The 24235-nt window shown below is 44.0% G+C and overlaps 1 protein-coding gene across 1 annotated transcript in view; it reads left to right on the top strand.

Moving 5' to 3' along the window:
- The window catches only part of LOC308428318 (double homeobox protein B-like), a gene marked incomplete at both ends in the record, with an annotated part of 42898 nt that overhangs the window by 8358 nt on the left and 10305 nt on the right, over positions 1-24235 (top strand). Inside the window, 4 exons of the mRNA XM_080926737.1 lie at positions 6534-6592; positions 8818-8934; positions 9016-9145; positions 9217-9380. Coding sequence (XP_080782863.1) covers positions 6534-6592; positions 8818-8934; positions 9016-9145; positions 9217-9380 — 470 coding nt within the window. The remainder of the gene's footprint in view (positions 1-6533; positions 6593-8817; positions 8935-9015; positions 9146-9216; positions 9381-24235) is intronic.

Genomic DNA, 24235 nt, shown 5'->3' with positions numbered 1-24235 from the left:
CCAAGTTGTATAGTCCCTATAGATGTTTTTATAGTACAGGAAAAAAATAGGGAATTAGCAAAATTCATCTCTTAGACCTTCAGCAGTTAGGAAGGTAAAGTAAGCCAATACCTCTGAATGTTTGATCTAACGTTTATGCCATTGGTGAGACTAGAAGGCTTAAAAATATATATTTGTAGCTGTCTCCAGACACACCAGAAGAGGGCATCAGATCTCATGAAAAAATGGTTGTGGGTCACCATGTGGTTTCTGGGATTTGAACTCAGGATCTCTGGAAGATCAGCCAGTGCTCTTAACCACTGAATCTCTCCAGCCCCAACTAGAAGGCTTTTAATGCCAAGGAATCAGGTGTCCCATTGTTAGTGTGTCGACTGTATTTTTTTTTTTTACAAGGAATTATGCCTGTGGCTTTCTTCCCGAGAAATCTCAAAAAAGTGAATGCTGTGTTTTAAGCTCTAGGAGAGAGACCAGTAGGAGGCCAGACAGGAGGGTTGGGGACTCAGATTAGTGGTAGAGTACATTTTTAGGCCAGTACAAGGCCCTGGGTTCAGTCTATACCACCAGAGAAACAACTATACACTAGTACTGGTTGGTTTAGGAGTGTATATCATAAGAGCCAAGGACTAATCTTGTTGGTACAGAAATTGTCAGAGCAATGTCAAGGGTCACCCTTGGGCAAACTTTTTCTTCCATATCAGAAATAGTTTCCAAGGCCCAAGAAACCAATGGGGACACGCTGCCTAAGGCAAGCAATGTAAATGTTGGACCTTTAGGTTACCTGGGAATGTTGGGCCTGACCAACAACTGATTCTCTGGGTTCAAAATGGTTCTGTGGCTTTAGCCTGCCTCAGATAAAATCTATCCTTGTCCAGGGACAATAGTAAATTCAACCTGCCATTGGGTTTAAGGACCAGCTACGTTCATGTGTCAGCCTTGTAGGTATTTGACACACAAGCTCACCCCCTTCCTTCCCTTGGCTGCTGGAATATGACACTCACCTTTTTTCTTATGCCGTCCTCTGGTTTTTTGCTACTCTAAGAATAGCAGAATTTGGGTAATTAAGAAACAAAACTTTATTTTCTTTTACAGTTCTGGAAGCTGGGAAACCCAAGAAAGAGGTGCTGGTGTTTGGTGCAGGAATTTAGGCTCTTCACCGTGCCTGGATCTCTTTAGTTTTTCTAAGACTTATTTTCGAACTGTGGTGAAAAATAAAATGTACTGACTAAACTAAGTTTAGTCGTGTTTCATTCACTTGGTTTTATCAGCAAGCACTTTGTTCAGCAAGCCAGGACTGTGATTTTCTTTTAATCAGGGGCACCCAGAATTTAGACAGCAGTTAAAGAGTCAGTTCTGTTTCCATGTGGGTCCCAGGGGTCAAACTAAGATCCTCTCAGGCTTGGTAGCAAGAAATCTTACTTGTAGAGCCAACTTGCTGGCCAGATTTTAATTACTTTTAAATGCACAATAAACCCATTCATTTATTATGCAAATTAAATGTCTGAAATACTCACCTCGTGAGTGTTTACAGTTTATTGTAGTGCATTGAGTGAAGATGACTATTGTGGCCAGGGTCCCCAAAGGTTATATGTTTAAAAAAAAAAAAATCCCTTAATGTATCAGTGCTAAGAGCTGAGGCCTGTACAAAGTGTGCAGATCCCAGAGGCTGCACCCTCAGAGTAGACCGATGCATTCATGTGAAGTGGGTTAGTTTAGTCTACAGGTCATTTTAATATAAGAGGGAACGTGGGTCTAGTAGAAGTTGTCTTCTAGTTCTGAGCTAGTTCCTTGGTTTGATTATTTAAGTCAGTTTAAAGCAGGGGTTCTCAAATACTCCATTATCAGAAGACAGATATTTACGTTATAGCAAAATTACAGTTATGAAGTAGCAACAGAAGTAATTTTATGGTTGGGGGGGGGGGTCACCACAACATGAGGAAATGTTTCAAAGGTCGCATTAACGAAGTTGGGTACCACTAATCCATAGTCTGGTCTGCCTGCGAAATATGCAAGGGCAGTGGCGACCTGAACCCACAATACAATCCCTGGGTCATGAAATGAGGGTTTCTTCCTGGGCTCTTCTTTCCCATTTGTCTGTCTCTGCCACTTCACTGCTTATTGCTATAGCTTTGAAATCACAGCACAAGGCTTCCAGCTTAGCCTAACTGGTACTATTGGAAGTTCCATACATTTTAAAACCAAAATGTCTCGTTCCTGCAGAATGTGCTGTTGAGGTTTCAAAACTGATGACTACTGTGGGTAGTATGTTTTTTTGTTTTGTTTTGTTTTTTGTTTTTTCCGGTTGTTGTTGGTTTTCTTTGACAGTGATACCTTTCTCATTATTTTGAACAACTGGGTTTATTATGTAGCTCAGGCTTGTCTTGAACTTAAAATCTTCCTGATGCTCAACCTCCTGATCCTGGTACCACAAGCAGAGGACTACTGTATGTTCTTTTAAAATTTATTATTTGTGCGTATGTGCAGGTGATGGTTTAGAGGTTTGTGAGCCACCCAAAGGGGACGCTGGAAACCAAGTTCTTCCTTTGGGAGAATAGCCAGCCTTCAATAACTGAGCCATCTCTCTAGCACCCTGACTGTTACATCTGTATATTTTGGTAATCCATTAAATAGTTTCATGTTAAAATTTGTGTGTGTGTGTGTGTGTGTGTGTGTGTGTGTGTGTGTATGTGTGTGTGTGTGTGTAGGCCTGAAAAGGGTATCAGTTCCCTTCGGCAGAAACTACATACAGTTGTGAGATGCCTCGTGTTGGATGCTGGGAACTGAAGTCTGGTCCTGCAACCACAGCAAGCACTCTTGCTGGAGCCATGAACGCACACACACACCTGCACTTTTGCATTTCTTATGAGATAGGACTGATGGAAATGAGCTCCCCTTGGTTTATGTGATGGTCTTAGTCCTTCTAATACTCTCTTTCCCCTAATTATCCTTGGAGAGCAAATTGTGGGATTCTTAATTGACATAAAGAATTCTGTGTGTACATGTCTTCCAGAGATCAAGAGTGTACCTCACAAAGAGGCCTGTGGAGTGAGAATTGGTGCTTTAAGCCATACTTGGCCATTTGTTGATACTTTTGACTATCAACTTTGGGGGTAGTGAACTGAATACAACAGAAAATCACATTCTCTCTGCATCCTACGATCTGTGGGCTTCATATTGATTTTAGGTTGCAGTGGCTTGCTATTGCAAAAACTGAATTTCTAGTTTAGATGGTAGCTGAACTCTCTGGGGTTAGTTCTCTTTTTATTGGCAGTCCTGGGGATCAAACATAAAGCCTTACATTTTCTGATAAAGTCACAGACCACCGATCTAAATTTCTAGCCATTTTTTGTCTTGTTTGTTTTGAGGCAGGGTTACTATATAGCCCTCTGCATGGAACTTGCTATATAGACAAGGTTGGTCTTGAACTCAAAGATCTGCCTGCTTCTTCTGAAGCACTATGATTACAGGCCTGTGCCTCTATACTCAGTCCTATTCTTTTTTTTAATTATTTAATTTTTATATCTGTGCCTTTATATATGCAGTGTATGAATGTTTGATGCCTGCAAAGTGGGAAGAGAGAGCTGAGATCTGAAACTGGACTTTCACATGGTTGTGGTCTTCCACATGGGTGCTGGGAATTGAACCAGGTCTTCTGCAAGAGAAACAAGTGCTCCTAACCACTGAGCTTTCTATCCAACTCCCTTAACATTTTGCTTTTTAAACTTTCTATTTTGAGGCATGGGATCCCTAAATTGCTTGAATTCTTTGTAGCCAAGCTAGCCTTGATTCTCTTGCTTTTACTTCCTGAACAGTTGGGATTACAGAACAGCACCCCAGCCCTGGCTGTCTCTGTTATTCAGCTAATGTGCAGAGTTGTTCTTGAATGCAGTGAGAAGTCCCAGTCTTGGCTAATTGATTATTCTGTTCCTGGGCTCCTCCAGATTTTATACAGATTTGTCCTGTCAGAGATCAACCTGGTTTGCTTTGAGCTTGTGCATGTTTTTCTCTATACTTAGTTATAAGGCTTATACTGGGTAGTAGTGGCCTGTGCCTTTAATCTCAGCTTCAGTAGCAGAGGTAGGTAGATCTCTGTGAGTTCAAGGCCAGCCTGGTCTGCAGATTGAATTCTGGGACAGCCAAGGCTACACAGAGAAACCCTATCAACAAACAAAGACATATTTATTGTATGTGTATGAATGTTTTGACTGACTGCATGTGTGTTTGTGCATCACATGCACGTGTATGGATAGTTGTGAGCTATTACATGAGCACTGGGAGCTTTTTATACCTGAGAAAAACATTTCCACAACTATCTGATTAAGCAAGCTTTATTTAGACTGGCCAGTTTGCCTCTCCCAAACTTAAGATTCAGTGAGCAGCCCCTCACTTACTTGAGGCCCCTTTTTATGGGGAAGGGTTAGAGTTGATTGAAAACAGCTGTTAAAACCCAGACAGAAGAAAGGAGGACTCTGGACTCAAGGCTGCCTGTGGGGTAGATCAGTGCAAGACTCATCATGTAAAAGGAGACTCATCAAATGTCTGGTAAGACCTTTCATAAGGCAAAAGGGCTATCATATATCATAGGTTCAGGAGTTTAACTAGACAAAGGACTGGGTGTATATACATCATGGGGTCATCAAGTTCAGTGTTGGTTGAAAAACATGGTTTACCCTACAGAATCAACTAACCTGGACTCAGGGGCTCACAGAGACTGAATGGACCATCAGGGAACCTGGGTCTAGCTTAGGCCCTCTGCTTATGTTTTGGTTGAGTACCTTGGTGTTCTGTGGAACTCCTAACAGTGGGGGCAGGGGTGGTCTTCCACTCTTTTGGGAACCTTTTCCTCCCACTAGGTTGCCTTGTCTAGCCTTAACATGAGGGGCAGTGCCTACTCTTACTACAACATATGCTGTGTTTGAGGGTAGGGGGGAACAGAGGGACTGCAGTCTGGAGGTAATATGAGAGAATAATAAGTAAATTAGAGGGGCTGGAGAGATGGCTCAGTGGTTAAAAGCATTGACTGCTCTTCCAGAGGTCCTGAGTTCAATTCCAAACAACCACATGGTGGCTAATGAGATCTGATGCCTTCTGGTGTGTCTGAAAGCACCTACAGTGTGCTCATACATATAATAAACAAATCTAAAATAAGCAAATTAAAAGAAAAGAAAACCATGGTTTGTAGGCTTAGGAAACAAACTTATTCTTTTAAGGTATGGAGATTAACAACAAAGAGATTCCTATTTGGCTTCACAAGCTGAACCTTGGTCTTCAGCAAGTACTCTTAACTGCTAAGATATCTCTCTAGCCTCTTATACTGAATGTTTTGAATGTCTCCAGTTTGTAAGTATTCCAGTGTAGATCTTTAGTCCTAGCCACCTGAGTCTTATATTTGATCTGTAATGTTTTCAAGTTTAGGGCGCTGTGCCCCTTCCCCTTAATTAATTAGAAAAAGAAGAACCTGGAAAGGTTTCACACTGTGAGGATGGGCTGTTGAACTCTAACCTGGCTTTAATTAATGTGTGTGTATGTGTGTGTGTGTGTGTGTGTGTGTGAGAGAGAGAGAGAGAGAGAGAGAGAGAGAGAAAGAGAGAGAGACAGAGAGAGAGAGAGAGAGAGAGAGAGAGACAGAGAGAGAGAGAGACAGACAGACAGGATAACTGTAAGGATCTACTAAGTCTTTTTCTTTTTAGACTTATTTTATGTATGAATACATTGTCACTGTCTTCAGACACACAAGAAGAGGGAGCTAGATCTCATTATAGATGGTTGTAAGCCACCATGTGGTGGCTAGGACTTGAATTCAAGACCCCTGGAAGAACAGTCAGTGCTCTTAACTGCAGAACCATCTCTCCAGCCCCTAAAGTTTGTTTTTTTTTTAAAGTGAAGCTCTATCTTATTTCTACCAATAAAAGGTTAAAGACCCAACTTTAAATTGATGAAGATAATTGAATTTATTTATAGTTACTAAAAGAGGAAAGCATTTCTTCTGCCTAACAGAATTGTATATACTATATAGAAAAATTCTAATGACGCCCATTTATGTTAGTAATTGAGTGTTTTGGGTGTAGGTGGGGCTGGAGAGATGGCTCAGTTATTACAGAAGACCAGAGTTCAATTCCCAGCACCCAAGTCAGGTGGCTTACAACTGCATCTGCCTGAACTCCAGCTCCAAGTGATTCTGATACCTCAGCCCCTTAAGCACTTACACTCATACACACACAGAGAAAAGACACACAACTAAAACCAATCTTTTTCTAAAAAACATAATAATAGCATTAAGGCTAAACTGATTATTTTAGAACTTTTTTTTTTTTTTAAAGAAGGAAAACTAACTAAAAATCAGCCAACAAACAAGCTTTTCTCTGGATACTACTGCATTCAGTGCATTTCTGAATTTTTTTTTTTTAATGGCTCTACAGACAAACACAGCATAGCAAGGACGAGATATAGAAGAGGAAAATCAAAACTGAGACATAAATTTACCAAAGAAGAACTGAAGAGCCTTATAAAACACTTTGAATACTCCCCTTATCCAGACTTCACCACCAAGGATGAGCTGGCACAGCAGTTTCAATGTGGAACGGAAGTGATTGAGGTAAGTTCGATCTCTGGAGCCTTTTGTGAAGATGTCCTTTGAAGCCATTTGGAAAATGCAGAGTCATGAGAAAGCTGGCTGTCGTGGGCAGTGTTAACATGTCCGTTTTCATCTTTTAATGTGACTGAACATATTATACACAGCTTATGGAAAATAACCTATTATGAGGAAAATTTGGAAGTAGGGACGCATTTAAGGAGCCATTGTCATGGGAGTGGGAAGATGGCTCAGGGCTCTGGGTGCTCTTCCAGAGGAGCTGGGTTTGATTCCCACCCCCTGTTTGGCAGCTCTTATCTCTACAACTTCAGTTCCAGGGCATCTGACACCCTTTTCTGGCCTTCACACACACATGGTACACAGACATACATGTAGGCAAAATACCATACACAAACAATAAAAAATAAATGGCCACACTGTCTTGGGACCCGTGAAAATCAGACAGATTCGGTACAGCCAGGGTTATAAGGAAAAACCCTGTCTCCTACACAACCACACCAAATTAAAAAAAAAAAAAAAAGAGAAAAAGAAAAAGAAAGAAAAGTTACTGTTATTACCCAGGTGGCAACTTCGGTGGTTTCGTATTCATACTGGATATTTGCTGTAGCATGAGCCTAGTCTTTAATCACTGAGCCATCTCTCCAGTCTGGAAAGAACATTTTAATATTGCAAATGTTGAACATTTGGAAAGTTTGCTAAGGTGTGAGGGATAAAGTGAGGCGAAGGTAGACAAAGATCACCCTGAAAAAGAGAGAAATAAATGGAAGATCAGAGTTGTCTCTATACAAAGGCCCCATGGAGACTGTTGAGTGGTTTGATCACACATAGCCCTTGTGTAGGCAGTCAGAGCCACTCTGTGGTTATTGTTATTGTTGTTATTTGCTTGAAGTGAGTCCACCAAGACAAAGCTGTGTCTTGCCTGGAAGGCAGCACTTTGCACTTCCCTTCCTCCATGGTGTCCCTGAGCCTTGGAGGGTTTGTTGATGTAGATGTCCCTGTAGTGAGGGCTGAACACTCATAAGCACTCAACCGAGTCAATCCCTTGACTGATACATAATATCTGCACTAACTACTGTTTCTTTGACCAAGGTTAAAAGCAGCACAAGTCTATGACTGTAAACAATAGTATTTAGAAGGCAGTTTGATAGCATGACTCAGTCCCTACTAGAGATCTTAAACTCTGAATCTTCCTGCCTCAACTTTCCAAGTGCTAGGATTACAGGTGTGTACCATCAAGTTCATTTTCTTTATTTAGAGACAGAATCTTTGTAGCCCTGACCATCATGGAACTCACTCTGTAGATAGACTCCTGCCTCTGCTTCCTGAGTGCTGGGATTAAAAGTGTGTGTCTCCTTGGGGCTGGAGAGATAGCTCAGTGGTTAAGAGTACTGATTATTCTTCCAGAGATCCCGAGTTCAAATCCCAGCAAACATATGGTGGCTCACAACTATCTGTAATGAGATTTGATGCTCTCTTCTGGTGTGTCTGAAGACAGCTACAGTGTACTTACATATATTAAATAAATAAATCTTTAAAAAACATTTTTAAAAGGCATGTGCCCTAATTCCTGGCCCCCATCTTTTAAAAAAAGAAACATCTTATTTCTACAACTCATCACCCTTCAAAATATTTTGGACAGTTATTTTCATGTATAATTGTTTTGAGGAGGCTTTTAAGAAGTGAAGGCCAGATGTGCTTAGGACCAAATAAGATACCTACCAAGGCATGACAAACTATTGCCAAGTGTTTCATCTTTGAGTGTAATACATAATTTGTAATACATTGTATCTTGGTTGGGAGCAGCAGCCTAGTAGAGTATCTAGGAAGTGTTAAGGGACAGTTTCCATCTGTTCTGTCCTGATAGCAAGGGGCTAGAGTAGGGTTAGCTGGAGCTGGCTTCCATCCTTAAACATGAAAGCAGAGCTAGGGAGCCAATTGGAGGGTTCAGTCTCCGTCATAATGGGAAGGCCTGGGAAAGGCCGCCTTCATCTTTTCCCCTGTCTTTTCAAGGTCAGGAAGCCAGATAGTAAGGCTGGTCTAGGTGACTGTGAAACTGACTGGGGCTGGGCATGTTGAGGTCTACCTGATTTGCTTAGTGAGTTACAGGACAGCCAGAACCACATAGTAGAGAGACCCTGTCTCAAACAAAACAGATGAAAGAGAAAAGAAGTGCTGTGGGGCACTGCTAGAAAGCAGCTTTGATTAGCTATTTCCTTTTTCTCTTTTAGAACTGGTTCCAGAATAAAAGAGCCAGAGTACCACCAGAATTGAAAGTCAAAATTTCTGCCCTCAGAAGAGTGCGCAAGCATCAAGACAGCATGCTTGCAGGTCAACAGGATGCCCAGGTACAAGCTTCCAGTTGCTACCCTGGGCAAATCTCTCACATCCAAGAGGCACTAGGTGGCCTTGCTCTCAATTTTTCGCAGACCGAGGAAGCTTCTGGTGAACAGTATGTCTCATATGACTCTGTGGACCAAAGCACTGGAAGTGGCTCTTCTTACAACTTCAGACCCAGGAACTTTACTCTTCCTGATGAATCTGGGCAGTATTATATGGGTGAGCAGCCTGAGACCCAGGAAAGCCTATATTCCACATCCTCCCTTGCCGACTATGTTCCTTATGTGCAGGGACAAAGGCAGATGATTGTAACCATGCCCCAGTGTTCCCAGGACAGCAGCAGAATAACTGGGAATACCAGCAACAACTGCAGTATCCTCAGAGCTACCAAGAGAGCGTCTTCTTGGCAGACTGGCTCGTTGTGCCCCAGAGTCTTGGAGACTTATGGCAGCAGGTGTTCTCCTTTCCCTCAGAGCATCAGGACAAATTAGATCCAAATAATGGAGATGTAGCAGGCTCTCAGTTAGTCCTCTGTGAGCAGCAGTCAGCGTTCCACCAAGTGCCTCTTTGGCTACATGGGCAACAAGGGACTGCTGACTGTTTAGGAGAGCAGTCCTCTCAAAACACACCCAGTGTGCTGGGACCAGCCTACAGTTCACAAGCTGCAGGAATTTAGAAAGCAGCAAGGGGGCTAAGGTGGAGCCCAGGAATCTTACAAGCTTCTGAAAAACCCTAAGACTCAGCAGAGATCCAGGGGTGCCAGGAAGGTTGTAGACGAGGAAAGATTTTAATTTCAACTTGTAACCTTGTCCTAGCTATAAGTTTTTTTTCTTTCCAAAACTGGCAGACATACCAATGCTTTTAATGTCTAAGAACCAGATTGGTCAGTCTTCTAGGACCCCTGGCAGGTGGCATGCATGGGGCCAGCCTGTCACACCCAGCAAGAGCATCAGGGCCTCAGTAGCCAGCGGCAGCCCAAGTGACTTCATAATCAGAATTCTTGGCTTTGATCTTTTCAGTGGTTCCACATTAAGAATCTGAGGAAGGTCTGACATGATACCTAGAGTATTGACTGGGTCCCTTAAAGAGCCTAGCTACAAGTTTAGATGGCCACTATTGGCCTGATCAGAGTCATTCAGAGGGCCAATGCCCATTTGGCCAAACAGGCAAATAAGAGGTTTAGAAGGAGGGACCATTTGGCCCAGCTAACCTGGAGTTTATTGATTTTTTTTTTTGAACATTAAAAAAAAATGATATATTGTTTTCTCCTCCCTTGAGGGTTTTTTGTTTTGTTTTGTTTTGTTTTGTTTTTTAATTAAACTTTTTTTCCAACTTTATTATAAAAAAAAAGAACCGGAGACTGTTGTTTGTTTTTTAATCTTAGGATGTTGCTTAGATTAGAGGTTTTGTTTCTAGAGAATATAATATAATCAATAAATGTTGTAACATTTTAAGATATGAAAAGGTGGAGGGATGTATTCAGAGTATGTGAGGCTGGGAATACACATTGTATATGGGTGTTAATTTGTCAAAGAATGAATAAAAGATGTTTTAAAAAATAACTTCCCAAAACACCTGTATGTAGATTTTTTTTTTCTTTAGCCAAATTCAATCTCTTGGAGAGTGAGTGTGTCACCACCAGGCATGGTGGCATATACCTTTAGTCCTAGCACTCAGCAGCCAGAGGCAGAGGGATCTCTGGGAGTTCAAGGCCAGCCTGGTCTACAGAGTTAAAGTTCCTTGTTAAATCATTTATAAAAACAGTGGGTGTTTCTATAAGTTATACCCCACCCCTCAAGCTGTGAGGAAGCTGTACTTCCTAATAAGCTTGTTTGGATAAGACCTCATGACCTAAGATTTCCTATCTTCCTTACCTTCTCATGCCTTGGTTTACTCTCAGGAATCTGGCATTGAGTAATGGCCTGCTGGTCCAGGCTAGACTATAGTGATCCTTTTGTGTCAGCAGATGAAAAGTACTGTACACTCAGTCCACTCATCAAGCCAAGGACACTTAATAGCGGGTGTCGTACAATGGCATCCTTGGGAGGCAAATGCTGGTAGAAAATGACTAAAGGATAAGACTTCTGCTTTTAAGGCACTTAACCAGAAGGGTTATGTGGAGGACACATTGGCAGCTTTGTACAAACTGCCCAGAGAAAGAAGGAACAAAGGCCTGTCATGTTACTAGGACCATCTGTGACTACAGTTGAGCACCATGTCATTGCTGTCCCTAACACTCCCTGAGATGGTTTGTATAATCTTCCATCAAAGCTTGGTCTCAAGATCTGGGTTCAGTGAGGATGCAGGTGCTACACAGAAGCACCAATCACAAGTCAACAATTTGATTTTAAAGAACTCGAGATTGCCTCCTTTCTATTCCTTACCAAGAAAAATACAGAGTGGTGCTTTTGATTATGATGGGGAGTTCTTGGCTCCTAAAGAAAATGCCTGAGCAAGCTGGGAACCATTTTTCTTTAATACAGGCTATAATCTTTCTTCAGTGACTAGCTGAAGTTTAGGTTCCACAGAAAGAAAAGATGCATTTAAATTGTGTGGGCTTAAAGGGCAAAGCAACAGACCAATTTGAACATTGGGTCACTCAGAACAGTTTGAGAATTATGACCAACAACAGACACAGAAGCATTTAAAGAACATGGAAGCAAAGGAATCTGCTCCACCACTGGGCACTGCTGCTTGGGGAGGTGGGACACAGGGAGTATGACTGTACTTACCCCACACGGGTGTCAGGCTGTATAGAAGCAATGAAACAGTCTTAGTTGGGAAAGCTGGAGCTGGTTTGGGGGTCCCCAGGCCTTGGGGGTTCTCATATTCTTGGACATCCAGGCACCGCTGGGAGTCAAGAGAGAACAGAGTTGGGGGCTAATGGGCTGGGACAGCATCTAGCCTGGAATGTGTGTGGGAGGGGAGCCCCAGCTTGTCCCATGGGTGATTGTTCTGAGTTTGGCGGAGGCAGGCTTGATGGCAGTTGTGGCTAGGAACACAGGCCTTCTATGGGAGAATTAGGCTCTGTAGGCAAAGGCCTTCCCCACAGTGGATCTTGATGAGGTAGCCCATGGTTCTAAACAGTTTGCCATGGCAAAAAATAGATTCATAAAACCATGCCCCACTTCTCAGGTGGGCCTGAGATTAAATACTTTTTGCAAGGAGGAATGTCTGGGGTGGGAAGCTTATTGGCTAGGCCCTCGGGGCCTCTAGGTACCACATTAGCATGGAGAACTCTGTCTTGGGCCTACATGACCATAGGACACATTTCTTTTATGAGAAGCATGGCATGTGTTTCAAGTCAGGACTCTGGCAGGGAGCTGAGAGTCACCTAAGCCTCAGGTGTGTGCCCACGGAGTCTCAACTTCTTGTTCTATCTTACCAAACTTCCTGGCGTGGTTTACATCCCAAACAGTGCTCAAACAGATACCTCAGGAAGGTGAGCCCCCTCCCCACTCTCCAACTCTGGAGACAAGCAACCTGTCTTTTCCTGCTGTGCTTTCAGCCAGTGTCATCATGTGGATTTGGACAAGCTGAAGGGGCAACACCAGCTACTCTCTGGTGTTGGTTGAAGGTTCCTTTGGCCTCTGTCTAAATCCTGACATCCTGGAATAGGTGAAGACTCAATGTTCTAGTTCAGCTATCTGCACACAGCTAGTAGAACAGCCTCTATTACAGCACATCCACCCCTCCCGCAGCCCATGGAACACCTTGTGTTTGCTATGAAAAGGAGCTCAGGGGGATGGAGACTGCCACAAGACTTTAGGACAATTAACAAATCCATATGAGTCTGGGGCTTCCCACAAAGAGGATTACCCCATATCTCAGCCACCCCTATCAATGTTCCCCAAGCAATAGACATAAAAGACCACTTTTTCCCCCATCTCTCCCCACCTCTTGAATATGATTGCTTTGTATTCTCAGTAGCCCCCCGTTAACAACTCTGGTCCAGCTCATGAGTGGACTATCCTCCCTCAGAGAATGGCTAACAGTCCAGCCATTTGTCAGGAGGCTGTAGCCACTGCATTAAAACCCTACTTAGACAAAGGACCCAATGTGTACCATTGCATGGATGACATGGGGAGACACTTCCACCCTCCTCTCAGCTTAAGGACCAACTCAAACCTTCCCTATCTGCCCTAAGATTCAAAATAGCCCCTCACAAAAATCCAATTTATTTTGCCCATTGCATTTTTAGGAAGAGAGATCTCCCCCTCAAACTCTTGCCTTCCTCCGGAGCCTTTTAGGCAATCTTAATTGGCTTCAACCCTGGATCCCCCCTCTCCCGAAAGCACTTCTCAATCCCTCTTCAATCTCCTGAAAGGAGACAAAAGGCCCTCCTCCCCAAGAACACTGTCCCTCGAAGCAATCCAAGCCTAAATTCTGTCAACACAGCCCTAAAAGATATGGCTCTTGTTAGATATGACTCAACAATACCCGATGGGTGGTGCACCCCAAATTTTAAATGAGGTGGATGCCCTGCCTAGCATAATTAGAAATGGCAGGGACAGAGCCCTACAAACCTTAAAAAAAGAACTTGACATTCTTGTTACCCCATTCTCCCTCTCCGACACTCAGTGGCTAATCAAAAACCACCCCTGCTTAGCCATCAACTTAATAGGATTCCCAGGACAAATTGACAGCCATTATCCTGATGAAAAATGGGCCTCTGTCCTCCCTCTGCAATGTCTGCCCCCCCCCCAACTATTTTCAAAAAGGCCCATTGTGGGAACCCCCTCAATACTACCGATGGGGGGAAGAGTGGAGCCTCGGCAGTAGTATACTACTCCCCTGAGGATGAACCCATTATTCTCCAACTCAGAGCTGCCCCATCACCCCCCCCCTCCAATACAAAGAATTATGTGCCATCTATCCAGCTCTAAAAGAAGCCAAGGGCCCCCTTGACTTCAGACAGTGTATTTGCTGTCAGTTTGCTCCTCTGGCTGCCAGGGTCCTTTGTCAGACTAGATGCCAACCCTCTTTCCCCTCTTCTCACACGGGGTTCTACCCTCCTACAGGACAGAGCCTCCCCCATCTACACACAGCATGTCAGATCTCATAGTCCCCTGCCAGGCCTGATAGCTGAGGGAAATGACCAAACTGCCTCATCAGGGACATTCAGAGCCTCCATTGAGCAAGCAGACCAATTACGTTTGTACATGCATGCACGCACACAAATATAAAGGGGCTTCATTCCCCCACATCCCCCTCTGCTTAACTCCAAAAGATAATAAAAACATGCTTCCCTTGTGCATCCCTTATCACCACCCCAGCTTTACAAACTGTGGGCGCCAATCCCTCAGGCCTCAAATCCAATACCTTATGGCAAGTTGATATCACCGATATTCCCCACTTTTGGTAGACAGAAATTTGTTTTTGTCTCCATAAATACATACTCACATTTTATATGGGCTACAGCCCAAACAAGTGAAAACTCACAAGGATCAATTCACCATATGCTCTCCACCTTTGCCATTATGGCAAACAATCAAACAGATCAAAACTGATAATGGCTCTGCCTTCACGAGCTCTCAATTCAAAACCTTCTGCACATATCAGGAAATTGCCTACCTGTACTGGCTGTTGCTGTTTAGATTATGAAGATTCTGTGGTTTTGGCTAGCTGGAGCTGAAGAATCAGCTGTGATTAACAAGATACCAGAACTACTAAAGCAAAACCTTACTAGGACTATTGATGCTGATCGGCTAGAGCTGAGAAATTATTGGTGATTAAGAAGAGGCAAAATCTTCTGGAACTGTTTTCTGAGAGCACAAAGAGGCTATGTTCCAGAGATAGCCAAGGTTGTACCTCGTGCTGTGGCTGGACTTGGTAATGTGTAAGAGTTAGTTACCCAGGTGGTGCTGGTATGAAGGAATGAAGGGGTCATGAAGAGCAGCTGAGGCTTGGCTCTGTGAGAGGCCATGGAAGGCCATTGATGAAGGTGGTGACTGGGGTTACTGTGGTAACCAGAGTGGCCTCAATAATAGAAAACCTGTTCTCTAATCAAGATTCCCAGGGAGATGAGCACCCACTTCTAAACCTTATAGAAAAGTCTTTTCTAGTTCTAAACTCAACCAAGCCTTCCCTTACCACCTCTTGTTGGCTCTGGTATGATACAGTTCCCTCATATTATGAGAATAGCTGCTTCGGGCCCCATAAGACAGAACGACACAATGATAATCTCTCACCTTGCAACAACTGTGCTGGCCAGGACTATGCATAGGCACTGTCCTCCCAGAGAAAAGGATTTTTTGGTAACTTTACTCATGACTATGGTAGACCAGATGGATTTTTGATTCCCCCTGAGGATATCTGGTGGTCTTGCTCTTCAGGATTGACCCCTTGTGTACATCTTCAGGTCCTGAATCAGACCAAGGGGTTTTGTGTTTTAGTTCAGCTGATGCCTCAGCTAGACCTATTGTTTTTACAGCAAGTGGGGAGGGGGTCACTTTAGTTTCAACTCTGAAAGAACCTTTGATCATTCTATGTTTGCTCCTAAAATTTCATCCTTGCATTTTGAATTGCTTAGTTGCATTCATCATGGGATGCTTTAACAGTGCAAATAATGGTGCTCAAACAGTATGATGCTGTGGAACAAGATGACCTTTGGTTTCAAGATTTAAATGGTGGCCTAGAGGAAGGGGAAATGAAGGACCTGAGTGTGGAGAGCCTTTTTGGCACCTCTGGTCAGCTGGTGGTGGAGATATATTAATTTTTTCAGGACACCTTGAAGCTTATCATAGGCAGGAAACTGGCTTCTGTGCTTTGCCCAGTAAGGGCTAGAATTGAGCACATTTGCATCTGAAGTTCAGAGAAAAACTCTTAGGACTGAAGCCTAGGAAGGTGCATTTACATTTGAAATGTGGTTCAGAACTGGGCAGACTCAGTGGATATAGGCAGTGGCAGCCTCTTTGATCACCATTTGTCCCTGATCTTCACACCTGGTCTCTAAAAGGACAGTTACAGGACCTTTGATTGTTAACTTGCTTAGTCCCTATCTCAGAACTGATGTTATCTTTCTGCATGTAATTAAAGTGGTATATAAGAAGACTAATAAATAAAGGCCTCCCATCAGCCTCTAGGTTTCAACCTCAGAGCTAGCCAAAGTCATGTTGTAACCTTTAACTAACTTGTCTCTTTTCTTTCAATCCTTGATCCTGTTCTGGGGGAACCCAAGTTGTTTGCCCAAGCTGGTCTTGGACACCCAGCCTTACACCCACTGCCTCAGATCAAGGCTAGGCCAAGTTCCATTCTCCACCTACAGTTCTTGGGAGGAGCAGGAACATTCTTGAAAAACTTCAGTGTTCTGACCGATAGTCACCTGACCCTCTGGTCCCAAGACCTGTCACATGCTTTAAATCAATAGATTCAAAGGCCAATATGATTAGCCAATGAATTTAAATTATAATCTTGCTGATGTAAACTGTGATATAAAAAAAAAGTTTTTAGGGACTCTGAGACTTTCCCAAAACACCCCATTTATGTGAGACCCTAAAGACACAGAAATGGTTAAAGTCAGACTCAGAGATTTTCTAGTCATCCCAAGGCTATGAGATCCTGCCTGTGCCTGACAAATAAAAGCAATGGCCCAGAGTAATTCTCAGAAAAAACAAACAAACAAAAAAAAAAAAAAAAAAAAAAACCCAGAATATACTAACTGATAGCCACCTGGCCCTCTAGAAAGCCCTAGATAGGGTCCTGAGTGTTGGGATTCTGTAAACCCCACCCCTCAGTTACCTAGCAACAGCCAGGTATACCCTACCCCTCAATTACCCAGCAGTGGCCAGGTATGCTCCGCCTCAGTGACCTGACACTATAAAAGGGGCTGCTTGCCCCCTCCTCTCTCTCTTGGCCTCTCTTGCTCTTGTGCTCTTGCAGCCTTACTCTCCCACCCCTACCCCTCCTCTTCCCTTTCCCTTCCCCCCTCTCCCTCCATGTGCTCATGGCTGGCCTCTACTCCTCTACTTCTCTCTCTCTCTCTCTCTCTCTCTCTCTCTCTCTCTCTCTCTCTCTGCCTCTACCACCCTCTTAACTCTCCCATGACCTGAATAAACTCTATTCCATACTATACTGTTGTGTGGCTGGTCCCTCAGGGAAGGAATTCCCAACATGGACCCCCCAGAGGCATCTCCCTTGCCCCTAGGCCTCGCCGCACCTCCATGGGCCATGTGCCCCCCACTCTCTTCATCCTTCTCCTAACATTGGTGCTGTGACTCGGATCGTTATCCTTTCACAACATTGGTGCCCTGTGACTCTTCCTTTCAGTGACTTTTCCTTTCATTAGTGCCCCATCATCTTTTCCTTACACTGAGGCATATCATAATTAACTCATGCTCTAATCACCCAATTCTGAGAAACAAAACAGGACAAAACCCCTCAAAGTTTTAAAATATATGAACAACTTTCTGAAAATGTAAAAACAAAGTTTTAGTGAACAGGTCAAGCTATCTTGACCAAGCTGAGTTAAGGCAAAACAAAAATAACTGCTTTAGAAAACAAAGAGACCCTCTACCCCTCCCAGTGATAAATTCTGAGAAAAACCATCAAGAGTCAGACTGACCCTGACTGACCACCCAGTTCCTCCCCACCCCACCCCGGGAAAATTTTCCAAGCTATCCCCTTCCAAGGACAAACTCAAGAACTAGATGAGAAAATGACCGAACCAAGAATAGCCCCTTGAGCGGGGCTAGCCAATACCTGATTTTTTGTCCTAAGATCCACCAATGAGAGTAAGCCAATTACTCGGTTGCTGAAATCTGCCAGCTGTAAAGAATAAAAGATGTGTGCTTTTTGAATTCGGGGTTGACTCCAAGAGGATGAACAACCCCATATATATGGAATTAAAAGTAAACCTCTTGTTATTACAGTGATCTATCGTCTAATTGTGTTCTGTGGGTCCTGCTCCTGAGCTAAGACTCCTCGGGGTCTTACAACACCTGTACCCCTAAAAAGTATAAAAATTTCTTGTAACATTCTTTTGGGGTCACCTCTCTTCTGGAAGTAGGCCACCCCAGTGCACGGGACTAATAAACCTCTTCCTTTTGCATCGGTCCGGGATCTCTCATTCATGGGAGCCTCAAATAGATAAGACTCAATTTGGGTCTTACAGGTTCTGGAGATTGAACCTGGGTCCTCTGGAAGAGTAGTCAGTGCTCTTAATGTCTGAACCATCTTTTTAGGCCCCTTTATTTTTGAAACAAAGTCTCAAGTGTCGATGGCTAGCTCCAAACTCCATCTGTATTAAAGGTATTATGTAGCTGATGATGACTTTGAATTTCTGGTCCTTCTGCCTTGGCTTCTTTAGCGCTAGTGTGTGCCATTATACTTGGTTCACACAGTGCTGTGGGTTGAACTGAGGACATTGTGTATAGCAGAAAAACAATACTGAGCTACATCCCTAGGTTTTTCTGAGACAGGGCTTCTCTGTGTAACCTTGGCTGCTGTCCTAGAACTTGCTCTGTGGACCAGGCTGGCCTCTTTCACAGAGATTGAGAAGGCTAGACTGACTCCATGACAAGTTTCAAAATGGCAGTCCCGGAGATGAAGCTTAAAAACTAGGCAAATCCAGGCAAGTCAGTTACTAGAATTACAAAACAAAATACCCCAGGCTCAAGCCCCCAAGCCCCAGAAATGGCTCTGGAATGCTAGGTACCCTAATTGGGGTACCCTAATGTGCTTTAAATCAGGTCTGCAAGCTCACTTGTGTGGAGAGCTTTTGGGGTCACTTGGCAAGAGTTTGACATTGGGCTAGGACAGGAAAGTAAGTTTAGGCAGGAATCTGATTTTAGGCTAGAACAAAGAAATAGGCTTCAGGCAATAATTTGACTTAGGGCTAGGATAGGGAAGTAAGCTCAGAGAGGAATCTGATTTTAGGCTAGAACAAAGAAGTAGGCTTCAGGCAATAGAATGATTTACCTCGGACAGGAAGTAGGCTCAGATAATCTTGTCATCTTTACAAGCCCTTAGAAATACTGATTATGGGATTCGGTTTATGGCCTTTCTTGGCCCCTGACTATTTGTGTTTATTGTCTTGCTGGTTCCTTTAGCCTAGAACTGACCTTATTATTACCTGCATGTAATTAAAATGGTATAAAAGCACACTGGAAGAATTAAGTCCACCCTTTCAGCCTCTCAGAACTGGCTGGGGGTCATGCTGCAGTATTGTCTAACTCTCTCTCTCTCTCTCTCTCTCTCTCTCTCTCTCTCTCTCTCTCCCCCCTCTCTCCCCCCTCTCTCTCTCCCTCCCTCCCTCCCTCCCTCCCTCCCTCTCTCTCTCTCTCTCTCTCTCTCTCTCTCTCTCTCTCTCTCTCTCTCTCTCTCTCTCTCTAATCCTTGCTCCACCACTGGAGAACCTGGTTGACTGACTGAGCTTGGTCAGGTGGTGCCCCAATGTCTGGCTCCAGCAGGGCCGATACAGGAAAGGAAGCACGAGCAGAGGAAAGTTTAGAAAAGTTTGGGCCAGCAGTGAGTAAACCTCATAAGAATGGGGTTTGGGGATGATTGTCTGAGCTGGTTCTCCCAGAGCCGGAGTGAGGATTGAAAGAAAAAGGAGACAAGGTTAGTTAAAGCTACAACATGACTTCAGCCTGACTTGAGGCCTAAGCCTCATGGCAGAAGCTGAAGCTCTGCCTCGTTTATTAGCCCTGTTATAAACCACTTTATAATTACCTGCCGAAAGATAACATCAGTTCTGAGACAGGGAACAAGCAAGTTAACAATCAAAGGTTCTATAACTGTCTTTTTGGAGATCAGGTGTGAAGATCAGGGACGATGCTGCCACAGCCTACATCCACTGAGTTAGCCCTGTCCTGAGCCACATTTCAAATGTAAATGTCCCTTCCTGGGCTTCAGTCCTAAGAGTTTTTCTCTGAATTTCAGATGCAAATGTGCTCAATTCTAGCCCTTATAGGGCGCAGCACAGAAGCCAGTTTCCTGCCTATAATCAGCTTCAAGGTGTCCTGAAAAATTAATATTTCTCACCACCAACTGACCAGAGGTGCCAAAAATGATCTCCACAGATGGCAACATGCCATTTATATATGCTTTTAAATATGTTAAAGGCTAGGGGAGTGAAAATAAGTCAGAAACACACTTGGTTGTCTTTCCATCTTGAAAATGGGAGACCCAGCATTCTGGACTTCTGCAGAATAAAACACTCTTTGCGTTTACATACTTTGAGTCCAGGTGTCTTTCTTTCTTTTCTTTTCTTTCTTTCTTTCTTTTTTTTTTTTTTTTTTGAGGAATCATGGACCCTTACAAGATCCACCTTCCTCTGCCTCCCAAGTAGCTAAAGTAAAGGCATGTGCCACCACCTCCTGGTGTGTGTACTTTCTTACTGGCCATTTGCCCTGTTGTTTTGGGCCTTAGCAAGGCCAAACACAGGAATACTTAGCTGAACAAAGCTGCTTCCATCCTGATGGTTCAGGAATTATGAGGAGGGGGTATTGACAGCTTTTTCAAAGCGTCCCCTCAGTGGCCTTCCCCCAACCAGACTCCACCTCTTAAAGGTGTTCCTCTGTTTCCTAGAAGCAACACAGGAGGTGTAAGGAAAAGATGACCGGGCACTAATGAAAGGAAAAGTCACTGAAAGGAAAAATCGCGGGGCACCAATGTTGTGAAAAGATGACGTCCCGGGTTTCAGCACCAATGTTAAGGGAAGGATGAAGAGAGTGGGGGGCATATGGCATATGGCCCATGGAGATGCAGAGAGGCCTGGGGGCAAGGGAGATGCCTCTGAGGGGCCCATGTTAGAAATCCTTTCCCCCTGAGGGACCAGCCACACAACGGTATAGTACAGAATAGAGTTTATTCAGGTCATGGGAAAGTTAAGAGGATAGTAGAGGCAGAGAGAGAGAGAGAGAGAGAGAGAGAGAGAGAGAGAGAGAGAGAGAGAGAGAGAGAGAGAGAGAGGGACGGAGGGAGGGAGGGAGAGAGAGAAGTAGAGGAGTAGAGGCCAGCCATAAGCAGGTAGAGAGGGGGGAAGGGAAGGGGAAGAGGAGGGTAGGGTTGGGAGAGCAAGAGAGTCAGGAGGTAAGAGAGGCCAAGAGAGAGAGGAGGGGGCAAGCAGCCCCTTTTATAGTGTCAGGTTACTGGGGCAAAGCATACCTGGCTACTGCCAGGTAATTGAGGGGTGGGGTTTACAGAATCCCAACAGGAGGGCTCTGCTTGCTGCTCGCAGCTTGTTCTGTAGTTAACCCAGTCTCTCTTGGCATGCAGTGTGTGCATACTCACACTATATTGGCTCGAAAGCAGACCAGAAGGAATCTCATCTTCAAAGGCATACTCTGAGTGACCCAGCCTGCTTAAAGCAATCACATCATTTGCTTGTGGCTTTTGAGATCTAAAGTATATTACTTATCTTTTTATAAATGCCTTTTTTCCCCCAATATAGTTCTGGCTGTCCTGGAACTTACTATGTAAACCAGGCTGGCCTTGAGATCCACCAGCCCCTACCTTCCAGGTTCTGGGATTAAAGGCATGTGCTACCACCTGCCTGCCTGTTTCTAAGACTCTTGACCAGGTAGCTCTTTAGAGTTTGAGCCAGAGAGGTTGACACACAGGCTGAAACACTTTACTTAGAAGATGGAGTAAGTATGTAGGGTGGTGTTGGTGCACACCTTTAATCCCATTTCAGAATTCAGGAGGCAGAGGCAGGTAGATCTCTGAGTTTGAGCCTAGCCTGGTCTACAGAACCCAGGACAGCCAGAGCTACACAGAGAAATCCTGTCTCAAAACAGATAGACAGAAAAAAAAAAAGGAGGAGGAAGAAGAGAGAGAAAAGGAGGAGGAAGAGGATTCTATGCCCTTCAAATGCCATATCAACTAGAAAAGGCTGTAATATACAGTGGTGAAGAATGTATTCTATGTAGAGACAGATCCAAAGATTTAATTCCGTGATCATTAACTTATAGGTGGGGCTGGGATATGGCTTAAAGTTTTCGCCCTGTAAGTTATGAGGACCCAGGTTCAAATTCCTAGATCTCTTGTAGAAAAGCTGGGCAGATATGCTAGCTGCTTGTAATCTCGGCACTCAGGAGAGAGAGAGAGACAAGCCCCCAGGCCAGCTGTGCTAGCTAGACTGAAAGTCACTCAAGAAATAATGCTATGGCAACAAATGGCCTCCAGAGTAAGTGGCTTTCTGTAACGAAGTGTCTACCCCCTGCCAGTCACTGTGAGCCATTCTTCCACCCACTTGTGTGGCTTTCCACTGGGTTATTGGATATACTGAGCATACATTTCTAGAACTTTCCTGTGCTGCTATCCAGAATGTGTGTCTCTTTGGAGTTCCCATTCAGACTGCTGTATTTCTTATCCAGATGATTCAATGTCTCACTCGAGGTAACTTGTCTTACTTATTGCTATGCCAAACACTTGGGAAAAAGGTCAGCCAAGGAAGGACAGGATGCACCATCAGCACAGGGAACGCAGCAGGAACAGGAGGCAGGGTCATTTAGCATTCGCATGGAGGAAGCAGCCAGTGATGATTGCTGCTTTGTGCCTGAGCTCTCCTGTATTTGGTATAGGACTCCAGCCCATGGGACAGTACTATACATGTTCAGAGTGAGTCTTCCCACTTCAATTAACCTAATTCAGTAACCTTGCAGAGGCAGGCTCAGAAGCCCTACATGTGTGCCTGCAGTGATTCCTAGGCAACTCTTCCATGAGCCTAGATCTTGTCAAGTTGACAGACAACACTATCATCACACACTTTCTGTCTCCACAGGCTCATGTTTATCCCATGATGAAAAAGTCAATCCAACCTTAAAAGCCTCCCTTCCAAACCAACAATTCAAACACTAGAAATCCAAAGTCCAAGTCTCACATGTTGCAGGGTACTTGATCACACTGTGAACCCCCATGATTCTGATTTTTACTGAAAACAAACAAACAAACAAACCTGTTTCTAGTTGTGGTATGGCCCAGCCCTTAGCACACACTTTTAATCCTGAACAATGAAAGTAAAATTAGTTTGTAGAAGGAAGCAGCCATGTTTGAAAGTGATGTTTAATGGAGTGGCAGACAAAGTGATGAACCAGAGAAAGATCTGACAGAACAGGATCTGCCCGACTCTCATGAGAAGAGAGAGGGAAGGGAAGCTATTTAAGAGGGGGACAGCACAGAGGGAGAGAGGGAAACAGTTTTACTGGGGCAGTTATAGAGAGACACCGAGAGAACAAGCTAGACACACACAGCGTATGGAGCTGGAGTTATAGGCAGTTGTGAGCTGCCCATTATGAGTGCAAGGAACCAAACCCTGGTCTTCAGCAAGAGCAGTAAGTAAGCGCTCTTTTAACGCCTGAGCCATCTCTCCAGTTCCTTCTCTTGAGGCCTTACTGTCTGTACCAACCCAGAATGAAGATAGCAAAACACCAACACAGCAATAAAGCACAAACAAATCAGATATAGAAATACAATGACAATCGAATAAATCGAACTAGTATGCCTCAAGTAATCCTGGAAAAGCTGTGAAAACAGCAGGGAATAAACTATAGTTAAAAATTAATAGGGTGGGCTGGAGAGATAGCTCAGTGGTTAGAAGCACTGTCCTTTCTTCCAGAGATCCTGAGTTCAATTTCCAGCAACCAAATTGTGGCTCACAACCATCTATAAGGGAATCTGACGTGCTCTTCTGGTCTGCAGATGTATATGCAGTAAAGCACTCATACATTCAATAAATAATTTTTTTTTAAATTAACAGGGCTAGAGAGAGGGCTAAGTGGGTGATCACAAGGCCCAGAGTTCAAATCCTAGCTTCTGTGTAACAAGCTGGGCATCTAGTATATGCCAGAAACCCCAGCTCCATAGAGAACAGAGACAGGAGGATTGCTGGAACTTGCTGGATCCTAGTATAGCTGAGAACATGATCCCCAAGTTGGGAATAGACCCTGCCTCAAAGGAACAGTTAGAGAAGAGAGGAAGACACCCATTTCCTTCTTCTGGCCTTTATGTGCACACACAGAAGTTCAGGAACCTCTGCATGTACTCATACACGTAGGCATAGACACACAAATGATTAAGTGTATCTTTTAAAAGCTTTCAATACAGCCAAGAAATGCTGAGGGCCACAAGTGTGACTCCAGCAATTACATTAGTGGTACTGCCAGTTTGGGCCAGAGAAGCATCTTATCACAGTGGGTAGCAGTTACTGCAGAGACTCAGAATTGACAATGACTCTTCAATTGTCAGCCCCAAGTTATGCCCTCCAAGGCTCAGAGGAGGGAGAAGGAGAAAAGTCCCAAGAGCTGAAAGGGTCAGAGTCTATAAAGATGTCATCTAGGCACGACTGGTCCTTGTCCTCTTGAACAC

This window comes from Micromys minutus (assembly GCF_963924665.1).
Source record: "Micromys minutus genome assembly, chromosome: 12".
NCBI lineage: Eukaryota > Metazoa > Chordata > Mammalia > Rodentia > Muridae > Micromys > Micromys minutus.
Note: the sequence above shows the minus strand (reverse complement) of the source record. Positions and strands in the feature narration are given on the sequence as shown.